General features: G+C 32.0%; 2 protein-coding genes across 3 annotated transcripts; one reads left to right on the top strand and one right to left on the bottom strand.

Annotated features, from left to right (window-relative positions):
* Nucleotides 1-6,144: 6,144 nt before the first annotated feature.
* LOC137820458 (patatin-like protein 2) lies at nucleotides 6,145-12,395 on the bottom strand. 2 transcript variants are annotated; one of them, XM_068624566.2, is made up of 6 exons: nucleotides 12,138-12,395; nucleotides 11,883-12,064; nucleotides 11,347-11,695; nucleotides 10,206-10,508; nucleotides 9,919-10,094; nucleotides 6,145-9,433 (listed from the first exon to the last, which is right to left on the bottom strand). In XM_068624566.2, exons 1-6 carry the CDS (start codon nucleotides 12,276-12,278, stop codon nucleotides 9,358-9,360), a joined length of 1,227 nt encoding a protein of 408 aa, XP_068480667.1. In that variant the 5' UTR covers nucleotides 12,279-12,395; the 3' UTR covers nucleotides 6,145-9,357. The 2 variants fall into 2 exon arrangements, with proteins under 2 accessions (XP_068480667.1, XP_068480668.1); XM_068624567.2 differs by having other exon boundaries at nucleotides 11,347-11,692.
* LOC137820459 (alpha/beta-Hydrolases superfamily protein) lies at nucleotides 6,242-7,335 on the top strand. The gene has a single exon (XM_068624568.2). The coding sequence runs from the start codon at nucleotides 6,242-6,244 to the stop codon at nucleotides 7,193-7,195; it is 954 nt and encodes a 317-aa protein (XP_068480669.1). The 3' UTR covers nucleotides 7,196-7,335.
* Nucleotides 12,396-14,116: the final 1,721 nt, after the last annotated feature.

The raw sequence follows: 14,116 nt of genomic DNA, 5'->3' as shown, positions 1-14,116 counted from the left end.
TACTTTCATGATTTAATAATTACATAAATGCGCATTTAAAAGGCCTTACATAAATTGGTTCTATCATTATTCATAATCAAGAATACAGAAATAATAAGAGTCATGGCGGTTACATGTCATTTGAATCAACACATTTCCTTCCATGTACTACTATATCATTCTTTCTCCTTAATATGACTTTATAGTGAGAAATCCATAATAGGTTCAAACATAATGTCATTGTCATCAATAACAACATAATTTGTTTTCTACACCATAATAACATAATTTGCATGCATATACATAAAGTAGAAAACAACATAAATTTCAGAAACTTTATTTATCAATGAGCTCAGAGTGTCAAATAAGCATTAACAACATTCATAATTCACTAGTAGACATAATGCCCATATTTACAACATGACCAGTAAATGTTTTGGGCGGTAACCCTTTTGTTAAAGGGTCAGCAATCATAAGATTAGTGCTAATATGTTCTATTGACACTTTATGTTTCTGAACTTCTTCTTTAACGGCAAAGTATTTCAATTCCATATGTTTAGCACCTTTGGAATACTTGTCGTTTTTAGAAAAGAAGACTGTTGCGGAGTTATCACAATAAATTTTCAGCGGCTTGGCAATACTGTCAACAATTCCAAGTCCTGAAATAAAATTCCGCAACCAATTAGCCTGAACTGTGGCCTCAAAGCATGCCACAAATTCAGCCTCCATAGTGGACGCAGCGATGACTGACTGCTTCGCACTTTTCCATGAAATCGCTCATCCGGCTAAAAGATACACATAACCAAATGTAGACTTTCGTGTATCCACACAGCCAGCAAAATCTGAATCTGTATATCCAATCACCTCAAGATGATCAGATCTTTTATAAGTAAGCATGTGATCCTTCGTTCCTTGCAAGTATCTTAAAACTTTCTTTGCAGCTTTCCAATGATCCAATCCTGGATTACTCTGGTATCTACCAAGCATACCAACTGCAAAACTAATATCTGGTCGTGTACAAGTTTGAGCATACATTAAACTCCCAACAATAGATGCATAAGGTATATTCTCCATCTGTTTCCGTTCCAAGTCATTCTTTGGACATTGCATGAGACTAAATTTGTCTCCTTTCTGTATTGGAACAGGAGATGTCGAACATTTATCCATTCTGAATCTCTCTAAAACTTTATTAATATATGCTTTCTGAGACAAACCTAACAGTCCTTGTGATCTGTCACGGAATATTTCAATTCCTATCACATAGTATGCCTCACCCATATCTTTCATCTCAAATTTATTAGAGAGAAACTTCTTAGTCTCACTTAATAGACCAAGATCATTAGTTGCAAGCAAGATATCATCAACATACAAAATCAAGAATATAAACTTGCTCCCACTGACCTTCAGATATATACACCGATCAACGATGTTTTCCTTAAACCCAAAGGACACAATAGTATCATTAAACTTAAGATACCATTGCCTAGAAGCCTGTTTAAGCCCGTATATTGATTTCTTAAGTTTACACACCATGTGTTCCTTTCCTTTTTCAATGAACCCCACTAGTTGGTCCATATAAACATCCTCTTCTAAATCCCCATTCAGAAAAGCAGTTTTGACATCCATCTGATGCAACTTAAGATCATAATGAGCTACTAATGCCATGATAATTCTAAAGGAATCTTTCTTAGAAACAGGTGAAAATGTCTCCTTATAATCAATGCCATCCTTTTGAGTAAAACCTTTGGCAACAAGTCGGGCCTTGTAACGTTCGATATTGCCATGAGAGTCACGTTTAGTCTTAAAGACCCATTTACACCCGACTCTCTTGCATCCTTCTGGCAATTCTATAAGGTCCCATACATCATTCTGTGCCATTGATTTAAGCTCATCTTTCATGGCATCTAACCACTTATCAGAATTATCATCATTGACGGCGTCTGAAAATGAAACTGGATCATTATCAATACTTAAGTCATTTTCTAACTCTTGTAGATAAACCACATAATCATTCGAAACAGCAGATTTTCTTTCTCTTTGAGATCTTCTTAATACTATTTCTTGTGGTTGTTCTACTACAGGTTCATTGTTTTCTTCATGATCATTAATTTGTTCTTCTTCTTCATCGTTGAGTGACTCAACTACATTAGGAACAACAATACTTGAAGTAAAGGTACTAGCTAAAGGAACTTGTACTCTAACTTCCTTAATCTCCACATTTTGTGAAGTATCACTCCCACTGGTTTCACCATTTTCAATGAACCGTGCATTTCCAGATTCAACAATTCTTGTGCTATGGGTAGGACAGTAAAACATATACCCTTTTGACTTTGCTGGATAACCAATGAAATATCCACTGATTGTTCTTGCATCCAATTTCTTCTCTTGCGGATTGTATATTCTGACTTCTGCCTGACATCCCCAAACATGCAAGTGTCTCAAACTGGGTTTCCTTCCTGTCCATAATTCAAAAGGTGTCTTTTGAACTGCTTTACTAGGAACCCTGTTCAACAGATACATGGCAGTTTTTAAAACATACATCCACAATGAAACAGGTACAGTTGACTTACTTAACATGCTCCTAACCATATCCATTAAGGTTTGATTACGCCTTTCTAAATACCATTTTGTTGTGGTGTACCTAGCATTGTGTATTGAGCACAAATACGACGTTTCTCAAGGAACTTAGCAAACGGACCAGGGTGTTGTCCACTTTCATCATACTTTCCATAATATTCACCACCTTTATCTGACCTGAAAATTTCCACCTTTCTGTCTAATTGCCTTTCCACTTCATTTATATAAACTTCCAAGGCATTCACCGCTTGCAATTTTTCATGCAGTAAATAAACATAACCATAACGTGAAAAATCATCAATAAAGGTGATAAAATACCTTTCTTTATTGAAAGAACTTGCATCAAAAGGTCCACATATATCAGTGTGTATAATTTCAAGAAGCTGAGTACTTCTTGTGGCTCCCTTCTTTGTGTGTTTTGTTTGTTTGCCTTTAATACAATCCACACATACATTCAGATCAGTAAAATCCAAACTTGGAAGTATTTCATACTTTACCAATCTCTCCATTCTTTCCTTGGAAATATGTCCCAAACGTTTGTGCCACAAGAAAGCAGAACATTCATTCACCAAACTTCGTTTAGTGCCAACATTATGATGCGAGGTCATAAGAGTTTCAGCATATAGCTTATCGAAATTCAATCTATATAATCCATCATAAAGAGTACCAGATCCAATAGACTTAAGTCTTGCCGCAATATAAGTCATTTTAATGACATGTTCGTGCATAGTACGAGAACCATCAAATTCCATGGTGGTTAATATACTCATTAATGTCCCAACAAGAGACTTATCAGTAGTTTGGGAGCGCTCTTCCACAAATTTCATAAATTCTTTTGCACCATCAGTTTTGGAAAGAGCAGACTTAATATTACTTGCTATGCTCATTCACATAAAGATACAGGAACAATACTTGATCACACATGCTTAACGTTAATACTTTGAGTCATAAACTAAACATACTATACAGATTCAGAAAACATTCTATGTATACTAATGTTCTCCTTTGGGAGATCCATTAATACACAAAACATAATGATGCTAATAGTATTAACTTTATTTGGTAAGATATATGCATTAACTAGAAACACTTGTTATCTTTGGATATACAAGCAAAAACTAATAACACATACCCACTACCAACAATCATATCCATTAATTATAAGGACAACTAATCAACCTTTGGGTGATCCATAATGCCCTATAATAATGAATTTCCATTTATCCATATACTTCATAATTTAGCATCCATTCTATAGGTAATTGGAATAAAATTTATCAGTAATCTGGAATTAAATAAAACTTAAAGATTTGATCACTTTGGTGATTACAAATCTATCATACAAATAATTCCATAAATAATATCATTATATGAAATAAAATTTCATCATCCATAATTTGGAATTAAATAAAACTTAAAGATTTGATCACTTTGGTGATTACAAATCTATCATACAAATAATTCCAAAGTTTTAATTTAAAAAATTAATACATAAAGTGGAAAAATAATTTTCCATTCCTCACTTTCAATCAATTAATTAAACTTTAATTTAATGAACATAATAAAATTTCATTAAAACTTTAATTAAACTTTAATTTAATGCAAATAAAATTACATTAAAACATAATAAAATTTCATTAAAACTTTAATTTAATGCAAATAAAATTACATTAAAACATGATACATAAAACAAAAAATAATTTTTCGTTACTCACTTTTAATTAATTTAATTAAAGTTTAATTTAAATGTAAATTTAATTACATTATAACATAACCTAAATTACAAAAAAGTAACAATTGATTAAACTTTAATATGGGGTGCAACAAAGAATTCATGCATTTCATGATGACAGAGAATAATTCATACATAGATTCACTAATTGAATTCTTTTCATGCATTTTATTAATATTATATTATAATATAATATTAATAAATTGATAACCTAAGGCACACTAAATCAAATTTGCTTCTTTTTCATGAAGCAAAATTGCTTAGGCTGTAGGGATGCCGTTAACCACCCTCTCACAATGAGTCACCGTGCCGCAGCAGCAACAACCACTCTCTTGCGTTTGGGTTCAAAAGGTTTTACGCCGTTAATGGCGTTGATCCATAAACCCTAATTTTAAAAATTAGGGTTCTTCAATTGGGATTAATTAAAATTAGGGTTCTTTAATTTGGGATTAATTAAAATTAGGGTTCTTTAATTTGGGATTAATTAAAATTAGGGTTCTTTAATTTGGAATTAATTAAAATTAGGGTTCTTTAATTTTGATGGTTTAGGACAATTAGGGATCTATTATAGAGGAATGAAAACCTTAATCTATAAATCCTAATTTTAAAATTAGAGTTCTTAAATTAAAAATATTTTAAAATTAGGGTTCTTTGATTTTGGAAAAACATTAATGGAGAATCACAACATGAGCAACAAGGCTCTCATACCACATGTAAGTTAAAACATGAATAAACGTAAATTAAACACATAATTACATATTACATAATTTACATAATTTCTTACCGTTTGAGTAAAGATATTTGTTATATACTCCAACCATTACATATTACATATTGTCATTTAAGAGTGTCAAAATCAATAAAATTGTTTTAACATCTTTTCTATTCGAATAAGTCTTAAACAATCTCTGGTATGTTTTGTTTAACTTGAAATACCATTATTACCATTTTATACCCTATTTAATTATATATAGTAACCACTCACAATTATTAGAATTCCCTTTTTAAAACTCCATAACAATAATCCTATTTACCCAAAAATTCCAAAAAGGTGTATAATAATATTCCAAGAAGAAAAAGTTGATTCAATCGTTGAAGATATACACTTAATTAACTCTTCTCACTTTGAAATAGTCCGCTTACTAGCAAAATTGCTTTTTCACCTGTACCATAAAAAATTCCAAATGTATAACCCTACATAATAAACACATTTTCTTAATCAGAATATTAAAATAAAAATAAAAAGTTGACTCAACATTACATAATTGTTTAGTTGCTTTGAATAAGAATACTTTTTAAACTATCTTGATTTACTTGTTACTTCATAAGAATATAATTTATTATAGAAAAAATGTAATTGAACAACTCAAGCTTTTGAGAAAAAAATCTATAATCATTTTTTTAATAAAATTAAAAATGAATTTTATTATTTATGTATTTTTTCACTTATATCAATTTAAATTATGCCTCTAAAAAATCTAGATCTTACAAAATTCATTAAAGATCACATTAATTTTTTTAGGTTTTTTTTATCCCACGATTTTTTTCCTTTTAACTTTATAATTTGAAATAAATATTAATCAACGATACAATGCGTGATAGAAATATTAAAGACTGACTTACACAACCCATCTTTCATCAAACAACCAAATATATTAATTAATACTCCACTACAGTTGGTCAATCAATTGTTGTAAATTTCAATCACATGCATTATTCTTACAAATAAAATAATAAAAAAAACCCAACCAAATTATGATATGCATCTTTGTCTCACTGTTTCAAATAGAATAATAATAATAATTAAAGAACTACCTTCTTCATTTTATTTGGACCTCAAAAGTCACTATTGTCTTGTGCCATTGGACACTACAATACAGACTAAGACAGTGCAGAGAGGGAGAGAGAAAAGGGATTTGAATTTCCTTACACTCTAAGTTTTGCAAGTCCCACATGGAAATCTCCATGGACGTTCCTCCGTACCTTCGAGTGCACAAAGATGGCACCGTTGAGCGGATGGCCGGTACCCAAGTTGTTCCCGCGGGTTTCGATTCCAACACCAACGTTGTCTCCAAAGACATCCTCGTCATCCCCGAAACCGCCGTCACAGCCAGGCTCTACCGTCCCAATTCCACCCCGCAGAACGCCAAGCTCCCCCTAGTGCTCTACTTACACGGCGGCGCCTTCTGCATCTCTTCCGCCTCCGACCCTGTCTACCACAACTCCCTCAACAAACTCGTTGCAGACTCCAACGTTGTCGCTCTCTCGCTCAACTATCGCCTCGCACCAGAGCACCCTCTTCCAGCCGCGTATCAAGACTCTTGGTCCGCGATCCAGTGGGTCGCTTCGCAGGCGAAAGCCCAAGAAGATTGGTTCAGAGACAACGTTGACTTTGAGAGAGTGTTCTTGGCAGGGGACAGCGCAGGTGCCAACATAGGACACTACATAGCCTTGAAGTTGAACAATGTTTCAAAAAATGATTTTGATTTCAAGGTCAAGGGTCTTGTCATGGTGAACCCTTATTTCTGGGGAAAGGAAGCAATTGGGGTAGAGATTACTGATCCCGAAAGAAAGAAGATGGTGGATATGTGGTGGGATTTTGTCTGTCCTTCTGATAAAGGGAACGATGACCCCCTGATTAACCCCTTTGTGCAGGAGGCTCCGAGTGTTGAAGGGGTGGCTTGCGAGAAGGTGCTTGTGATTGTTGCGGAGAAAGACATTCTGAAGGAAAGGGGAAAACTGTATCACAAAATGTTGAGCAACAGTGGTTGGAAAGGAAAAGCTGAGTTCTATGAGACTCTTGGGGAGGATCACGTGTTTCACATCTTCAATCCCGATTGTGACAAAGCCAAGAGTTTGATTAAACGCATCGCTGATTTCATCAATGAACAAACAGTGAATGTTTAGTATCACAGTGTTGTGTTTGTTGTGTGGATGCATAATAATAAAGTTGAACAAAGGTTAGGAAGTGTTGTCTTGTCTATGAATTTGAGCTTCTCACATTTCACTGGTGGAAATCAGTAAAATTTGTTCTGCTTCGGTGTTTATAATTTACTGTTATATGCTTTATTAATTACCGAGCTGTGTTGTACGCGATATGAAGCAAAAAGTGGCAGGGAATTATGAAACACATAGTTTGAAACAGAGTGAAAAGCAGAAAGTAACAACTACAGAGAGCCAATGCACACGAGGACAATGTTCTGCACATGTGAAACAGGTAGGCGTTGAAGTAAAAGTAAAATGTAAGGGTTGAAGGGCAATGTTTTCAAATAAATTAATGTTCTGCACATTAACCTTGATTTCCATAATAGTATTTTATTGTAGATCATTTTATGTACTTGTAGTTTGTCTAAAATTAATGAAAAAATTAAGAAAATTTGAGATGGTGTATTATTTAACTTGAGGAATCTTAATTAACTTACCCTAACGAAAAAGTTATGCATCATAGGAACGGTGAAAGTACAAATTTTACTTAATGAACAGGGTCTATTATTACTTTTTCTTAAACTTAAAATTCAACTAAAGATTTGCGACATCAAGGTTCCTACAAATACGAATTTGATTTATGTGCAGTATGTGAGTTTGGAAAATCTCATAAATTACCTTTCAAAAAGATTTCTTCACGAGTCAAAGAGCCTTTGAACATTGTTGGCTTAAGCTAAAATGCTCCAACGTTTTACAGTATTCATTTCTATGCTGGTCCTTGAAAATAGAGTAAGTTGGCACAAATTCAAATCATGTTATAAAATATACCTTAGATGCATTTTGCTGGATTTTCTTTTTCAGTTTTTGACGTTTAAGATCTTTTAATTTGTCATCAACAAGTTCCACTTTATGGGAAATTGCGATAAGAGACATACTAATTCATTCAATTTATTGTTTAATATTTTTAAGTTGAATTGTATTTCAAAATATGATTTTAATTTTTTTTATGAAAAATATAGTAGACAGGAGAAAGAGACAAATATATTATAAAAAATTAAACTTAAGTTTATTATTTAATATAATGTTATTTAGAATTTATTCTGATAAGATTGGTTGAACTCATCAAACTATCAGACCACCTGTTAAGTACGTACAAGTTAAGAGTCTTATGAAGTAGTGTATTCAAAATCTCACATTGTAGAGATGGTTGATGGACTTTCTACCTTATCAAGGTCAAAAGAATGTCATAGACTTAGTGGTGATCAAAATCAAATTTAAAGTTGATGACTCCATATTGTTACTGATACCCAGCATATGAGACTATGCTGCCTTTGCATCTAGATAATGATTATGGAGATATCATTATTTGGAGAGTTACATATCTAGAGTTACATCTAAATTTTCCTATGCTTAGTTTTTATAGAAACAATTAGCTGTGCTTCAAGTTTAATTCAACTTTCTAAAACTAAATTTATTTTCTTAAAATAAAACAAGTAGTTAAGTTGGATACTAGTGCTGTCAAAGAAAAAGTTGGAGATTGAGTGTTTTCTGATGGTGGTAGAGTCTTTAAAAGTGAATAAGAATGAAGAAGATAATAGATGTGGTTAAAGAAAGGTAATGGTTTGTATTATGTAAATTTAGCTTATAGCACACTGCAAAATCCAATACTAGATGATGACTAATAAACTTTGATATTCCGTGGGGTATTCCAACTCTCTCCATTTTGCATGGAGGGTGTGTTATTGGATAGAGTACCAACTATATTCGTTCATACCTTATTATCTGGTATACCATTATCTATGCAATGTAGCATTATACAAATAGAATCCAACAAAAACAAGAATACCAAGAGAACGAAGGAGAAATATTATTTGTTTTCCATCAGGATCTTGTTTGCTCATGTTGTTATCTATGTTTATCAGAAAACACTACTTTTATATTAGGCTTCTTGTATATGGTTGTGGTTGTAGCATCTCTCAAATACTCCAAATTATTTATCTTCTTATCATTGCTGATAAACAAAAATGTTAAATAGTCAAATTAAGAATTAAGTTGCATTGATGAGCAACATTAAATTATTAATTATCAAACAAAACAAAACTTAAGAGAGGAAACTCAGAGTCATGGGAACAACTAATGCCTCACTATTCTAGGGACTTGTTAGTGTGAGGAGATTTCAATTCTCGGAAACTCCTCTCGTCTGAAAGCATTTTCGCAAACCTGCAAAATTTAGCTTCAATATTAATTTTACTCACTAAAAACTATGTATAATATAAGTCTGCCAAAGAAAATGGATGTGACAGCAATTTAGGAATATTGCTGATATTTTGAGATTGTTCCTGTGAATATGATGTTGTTAAGTTTACATTCTGAACAAGATCTTCACAAGGTTGTTTTGATCCTTATCTCTGGGGTTCTTGAGTAAATAGGAATTAAAAATCTGGGATCTCTCTTTTCATATTGTTAAATTAAGGAAAGACAGCTTTCTTGAAAAATCAGGTAAAAACACTGAAAATTAAACTCAAGTCACAGGTAATGTGAAAAGAACTCCTCCCAACCCAATTTATCAATCGTTTAATAATAATATGTTTAATTTGATATGATGAATGGATGTTTTTGTTTTAAAAATAATAAGAAGAAGGACTCAAGTAGATGTACATGAGGCATGAACTGAATGGGACATTAGTTTTTTTATTTAATCTTACCTTCTGAGAGCATCTTCATTGGTCTCCCCATCTCCCATCGGTTCAAACAGACCAGTCTCCAAATTGATCTGAGATACTGGTTTCTTCAACAACCTATCACCAATTTGGCTAAGTTTTTCCATATTTTCTTTCGTGGCAATATCAAGTGAAGCATCTACACCGGTCAATGTATCATCCTGCATGTTCATGAATTTCCCAAAAGGTGTGAAAAAATTAATCTCTATTGAACTTCAATGATTTTTACAGAGACAATATTAGAAGTGTATTAAGTAGACACACACACATACCTGTATACGAAGGTAGTTATTTTTTGAATGAAGAGCTTGGGTGACAGTAGCAAGATGGAAATCAACCATATCTGCACTGGAGTGAGTCAAAACATCGATCAAGGGAGTAGAGCCACTGTTGGTTAACCAATCGAATAGACCCCATTTTGCTGCCATTTTAGCGTTGAATTTGTGTTCATTCTTGGGGGTCCCAGTGCCCAGAGAGATTACCAGGAAACGACCATATTCCATTGGCTTGATGGAAAAGAAGTCAGGATTGTCATTAATGATCTGCTTCGTTACCTGATTTATGGCTACTAAACTCTGCATCACCAACTCCCAACCATTAGTCATGCTTACAATACATAAATACTAAATTTTACCTAAGTTTTTATTTATTAAGTCATGCACTTTTAAATCTGCTTTTTCTTAAATTTACAAGGAAAAAAACTTCATCAACCAAGAATGAATTTAATAAAATGGACATATAAGAGAGGTTTAAATCACCGGAACAAAACTTCTCACTACCGGAAGACACTAAACCTACACACATCCACAAGGAGTAGTTAAAAAAAAACGCCAAACTTCAACAATCAACTAGTAAGGGTTAATAGTGTGCCTAAAAGTAACGACCATTATAGATAGTGATGCATCCCACTTATTAATTATAGAAAATTCTAATTACTTAAACAACACAAATCTAGTATCTCCACCCTTTTTTGGATCCATTACCATAAACTTATAGATAGATTCACTTTCAACAGGTTTTTGCATATGGGTAAAGCTTTGAAGATTTGATTTTTAGAATTACTTAATCTAAGAATTACCTCATCATTTTAGTTTTAAAATATAAATAAATATGTTTTATTCGATATATATAAAATGTTTTAAATCCTTTCCTATTCATTTCCCGATCTCTCAATATTGGACAAGAACAAAAATTAAATAAAAGAAGAGTTTCTTTTCTCTTCCTTTATCTTTTTACCTCTCTTAAAAAATGGATTAAGCAAGAAAGTTTTAAGAAAGTTTCTTTCCTACCTATTGTTTCCAATCAATCTCTACGAGTGAGTAAAAAGGTATAATTTAAAGAGAGATTATCTAAAATTAGGATATTTATTCCCTAGATATAATTTTCAAAAGAAAGTAAGTTATTTGTAAGTACCGGATTATTAGCACAAACGCCACCATCAATGAGGTTGAATTCGTGCATGGTCCCTTCTGAATCTGAGTTCTTGAAGTGGTAGGGTGGAAGATAAGTTGGTGCAGCAGAAGTGCTGATGCATATGTCAGAGAGTGGAGCATCCAAATAAGGAGACCTCTTGATTTGATAAGAGGAGAAAATGATTGGCTGCAATGTCTTGATGTCAAAGGTGGGAATCACAATATTGGTCAAAGTTTCATGCAAACGTGTCTCCCCTAGCTTCTCCCTCACCACTCCTTGAAGGTATTTTGCATCGTATTTTGGTCCTCCTAATGATCTCAACAACTTTTGTATCCATCCCCAAATGCTACTGTGTTCAATTCGTACAACTTAAGCTCGTTAATATAAATCTAACACGCTTCATAACAATTTTTTGCTAGTTTTATATCAATCGCATCTTTTTTCGCATATTATGTGGAACTTTGTTAACTTCTCTATGCTTTGTCTACTTTCTAGTAAACTCGTTTTGTTCGATAGAAAAGAATATAGAAATATACCTGCGTTGTGGGAAAATCTTTGGAGAGTGGTCCAAGTAAAAGGGTCTGATATCCTTAGCAGCAAATAACGGACGCTGATGATCATTTGGAGCACTTAACATGGCTGTTACAAGTCCACCTGTGCTTGTTCCTGCAATCACATCAAAATAGTCTGCAAGCCTTGCATCCTCACCGTCCAATTCCTGCATGCAAACATCCTTGTTAACACGTAGTTCATCCTTCATGTTTTCTTTTCACGAATAGTTATAATACCACCTGAAGTTGTGCTTCAAGGAAAGCAAGAATAGTTGCGGGGATAATTGCCCTAATGCCACCTCCATCGATGCTGAGAATTGTGACTAAGTTTCCATAGGTTGGAGGCTGAATCTGTAGAAGGGATGACTTTGATCTCTCCATATATATTTTAACCACAAGTTACTCTCAACCTGAAAGCTTATGAATTGTTTGCACAATTGAAAACTTGCGATTATAAGAATGCTGAAGAAAGTTAGATTAATCAAGTTTTTCGTGGCTGTTTGGTGGCTTTTCTTAAAGCTCTACTTATAGGGCAATGCGTGCAAAATTAAAGTTGAAATTACACTATGACGCACCAGATTAATGTTATTATGCGTTGAATAATCCAAGTCCAAATATTGTCTTAAATATAACAAGACTTGTGAGACAAAACAAGAAGAAAAAAGTAGTGAGAAACAGGTCTTAGAGTTTTTCATTTATATATATTTTTCAGCATGCACACTACTATTATCCTACCAGTAATTTCTACGAATGTGGTTTACAAAATGAGTGGATAGAAGCATTTGGCTTTTCCTCACGAAAAGTTTAACAATTAATGATCGTTTCTACAAGTTTTAATTTCTAAAAAGAGAGTAAAACTAACCACTTTTGTAGAAAAGTCTCGCTGAGCAGTGTTTTTGAACACTATGTTGGACACTAGGTAAAAAATATAATAAAATAAAAGAATATTGAAAATCTTATAAAATATCAGAAAATTGTAAATAAAAACTCATTTTTATGCATATCAAAAGAATACTTTTAACTCTAAATTTTTTTTTAGTGTTAATGACACTTGTCTTAATTTTTTTATTATGTTAGTATAGTGTGAGAGTTAAATAATGTTAAATTTGATACGTCAATAAAGCATTAACACACTTTCTTTTACTACATTTTATAATGATACAATAATATTTTAAATTAAAAAAATAAAATAAATATAATTAATTTATTAAAAGTTGTTCAATAGGTGCTTTTATTAATTACAATGTTAAAAAGTATCAGTGCTCTTCTAGAATAAAAAGTTGTATAGTTTTTGTTGTTGAAATATTTTAACAAATTATAATATTATTTTAAAATAGATTCAAGGTGGAGTGATTCCGAATGAGGAAATATGCATATTGTATGTTGCCCTCTAATTTAAACATGTGGTATTTTTTAAATCATAAATTAATTTTCACCTAAACTTTTTAAGTATCTTTGTTGCCTCTTCATTAGTTGATAAAGTGATTTCTAGAAGTTTGTTTTACTTATTATTACACTATCTAATAATAACCTTAACGAGAAAACTTTATTGTAGAACTCTATTCAAATTTTCTTTCATGAAGATTATATTTACAAAACTTTAGATTAGATACATTAAAATTGATGTAATATACAGCTTCGAATTTTATAAAAAAAATATATTTAACTGCATTTTTTTATCTTTATTTATCATAATAGCATAATTTACTGTGTAAATGTTAGAATTCAATATTCTAATTTATTTTTTAACAGGACATGTTTTGTTTTTATTAATTTAGAAGAGGTGAGGATTGGGTTTTGTGGAAATTAAATTCTAATATTTGAGAAGAAAATTGTAATTTATGAAAAATAAAGATGAGAGGGAGATTTTTACTGGCACACAGCTAGATGGAAAAAAAAAATATATACTATTTTACTGGTTTTTTTGTTATGTTGCAATTATAACCTGTATATAAATTGTAATAAGATTAGAGTATCTATAAAATGTTCCATATCATTTTTTTTAATAGAAAAAATGGAAAAAAAAAACATAACTTGTATAATGACAAGTTGGAACAGCATGTGGCTTAAGTTGGAAGAGCAAGTCACTTATGACATGTATTTTTTTTTAATAATAAAAAACAAAGTAAAATAAGATTTCATATTTTTGGAAATATTTCGATCTTTATACATATATTTTAGAAATGTGTTAATCTTTATACAAATATTTTAGGAATGTC

This window comes from Phaseolus vulgaris, chromosome 9, assembly GCF_051622355.1.
Source record: "Phaseolus vulgaris cultivar YP4 chromosome 9, ASM5162235v1, whole genome shotgun sequence".
NCBI lineage: Eukaryota > Viridiplantae > Streptophyta > Magnoliopsida > Fabales > Fabaceae > Phaseolus > Phaseolus vulgaris.
Note: the sequence above shows the minus strand (reverse complement) of the source record. Positions and strands in the feature narration are given on the sequence as shown.